At 34.9% G+C, this 2454-nt stretch overlaps 1 protein-coding gene across 1 annotated transcript; it reads left to right on the top strand.

Annotated features, from left to right (window-relative positions):
• The first annotated feature begins 283 nt into the window (after positions 1-283).
• LOC141338743 (amine sulfotransferase-like) lies at positions 284-2137 on the top strand. Its single transcript, XM_073844359.1, has 6 exons — positions 284-497; positions 592-794; positions 863-989; positions 1115-1209; positions 1333-1513; positions 1758-2137. Exons 1-6 carry the CDS (start codon positions 332-334, stop codon positions 1883-1885), a joined length of 900 nt encoding a protein of 299 aa, XP_073700460.1. The 5' UTR covers positions 284-331; the 3' UTR covers positions 1886-2137.
• The last annotated feature ends 317 nt before the right edge of the window (positions 2138-2454 follow it).

Genomic DNA, 2454 nt, shown 5'->3' on the forward strand with positions numbered 1-2454 from the left:
TCAAAAAGGTTGAGAACCACTGATCTAGACTATTATTGAAATCATAAATATGGACCAAATACAATCAAATGTGTGTAGTACACCAGTCTTTGCATTTATATTTATGATAATATTGGCCTTCTGAATTTTACTACTGCATTTGCCATTTGAAAAGATAACAAAGATTTAGGTTGATGCAGGGAGTCCAGAGGTTGGCCTTGAACTACGCAGAAATAAACAACACTGTAACAGACAATTGTGTAATAGCTCTTTTTTTAGTTTAATCGGACCAGGTCTTCTCCACTACTCCAGTTCAGTAGTATTGTTGATTTGGCTCAGTAAGATCTCAAACATGGCTCAGCAGGAATACAAAGTGCTTAGTGACAAACTGTTCACATACAAAGGAACTGTATTAACTTTGGAAGACGAGTATGATCTTTCTCCAGAATATATTGATAGTTTAGTGGATTTTGAAACAAAGGATGATGATGTCTTTGTTGTCACCTTCCCAAAATCTGGTGAGTGAGATGTTGGGCTGTATTTATGACAATACCATTTTTTTACATGAATGTAAGAAAGTATTTTATGCTTGACTCTGTGCTGGTCTCTCAGGTACAGTATGGACCCAACGGATCATGACGCTAATATACATGGAAGATTTCCCTGACCAAGCCAACCAAGTCACAAAGGAGCAGATACCCTGGATAGAGTATCAGTTAAAAGGGACAGATTACAACACACGTCCATCTCCAAGACTCTTCTCTTCCCATTTACTTCAGCCGCTGATGCCCAAAATGCTGCAAAGAAAAGGAAAAGTGTGTATGCGTTCATCAGTTGAAGGATTGATGTCAGGCACATGTTTTAATCCTGTCTTCACTGTCAGGTCATCTATGTCATGAGAAACCCTAAAGATGTCGTGGTGTCATATTTCCATTTTTCCAACAAAATGAAAAACCTGGATTCTTCTGAGAACTTTGATGAGATGCTGGAAAAATTCTTCACAGGATGCAGTAAGAGCCAAAATCAATATAGCTTATTTTATTTATTCATTTTTGCATGTTTGATACTAAAAAAGTAAAGGTCTTGAACCTGCTAGAATGTGTGAAAAACACCTATGTTGTGTTTGGGTTTGTAGTGGTTGGTGGCTGTTGGTTTGATCATGTTAAAGGATGGATTCAAAATAAAGACAAATACAACATCCTGATCCTTACTTATGAAGAAATGATCAAGGTGAGACTGGTTTGGCTTATGACTCTTTAACCTTTACATCAAACTTTTTATGAAGTTACTGTACTTCATTTTAGAAATGAATCTCTATAGACTGACAGATGAAATGTACAAATCTTTTATCAGGACCTCAGATCTGCTGTTGTGAAAATCTGTGAGTTTGTGGGAAAGAATCTGTCAGAAGCAGCGATCGATAAAGTGGTAGAGGCAGCCACGTTCAAGCACATGAAGAAAGACCCCTTGGCCAACTATGAATTCCTTCCTTCGAATATTACAGACCATCCAAAGGGACTTTTTATGCGCAAAGGTCAGAGAAAAGTAAAAAAAATTAAGAGTTGGTAATTTAAGCATTGCCATATTTTCTAAGTATTATTATTTTTAACTGTGTATGTCTTATTCAGGTCTATAGACAATCTAATCATTTTTAATGCAACATCTATTCTAGAAGTGACAGAAGACTTTTTAAAAGTTAATGATAAATGTGTTAAGTGTGACATATCAGTGGCAGTGGGAAATGTTACATTAATATTTTTCAACCTGCTGTGTTACAGGAACAGTTGGGGACTGGAAGAACTCTTTAACCGTGGCTCAGAGTGAATGTTTTGACCGCATCTACCAAGAAAAAATGAAGGACGTACCTCTGAACATGGTCTGGGACCTCTCAGAATTGCATGGCTGATAACTCAAGCTGTGACTTCTATTTTACAAACTAATAAATGATAAAACACCATCACAATAATAAAAGGAAAGCATAATATGTGAATGAATGTTTTGGCTAAACGACCATATCAAAACAAGCTATTAAAATCAATGAACTTTGACTACATTTTAAAAAACATATTATTATATTATTTAAATTCGGACTCTTGCCTGCTTACTTCCTGTGATTGAGTGATTCATTCTTTCATTCACCTTATTTACAAAGAAAAATGTTCTCTTTGTAAATTGTTCATTAAAATTAAATCTCAAAATAACAACGTACTATGACTTTTCACTCCTTACAATCAAATTTAACAAATTCAAATTCAACTTAATAAAAATGGGTTACAAATCCTGTTTCTTTATGACATTGTTCTTTTTTGTTTAGTTTTTTGCTTTGCAAAAACTAAAAAGCTTTATGCAGCAGGGTACTGAAAACTGAAAAGGGTCAGTATTTCAAAATACATGAGCAGCCAAGTAAGTTCTCAGAGGTGTAGGATTTGTTATATCAGATTGTAGATCTTAATCTAAAATCAGATCTTCAGGTAG

The sequence above is a fragment of the Garra rufa genome, chromosome 7, assembly GCF_049309525.1.
Source record: "Garra rufa chromosome 7, GarRuf1.0, whole genome shotgun sequence".
Lineage (NCBI taxonomy): Eukaryota > Metazoa > Chordata > Actinopteri > Cypriniformes > Cyprinidae > Garra > Garra rufa.

Bases quoted from the DNA above. Each gene is read 5' to 3' on its own strand.
- LOC141338743 (XM_073844359.1), top strand. From the start codon at position 332: ATGGCTCAGCAGGAATACAAAGTGCTTAGTGACAAACTGTTCACATAC. The intron at 795-862 runs GTGTGTATGCGT...CTTCACTGTCAG, and splicing joins TGCTGCAAAGAAAAGGAAAA to GTCATCTATGTCATGAGAAA. The intron at 1,514-1,757 runs GTCAGAGAAAAG...GCTGTGTTACAG, and splicing joins GGGACTTTTTATGCGCAAAG to GAACAGTTGGGGACTGGAAG.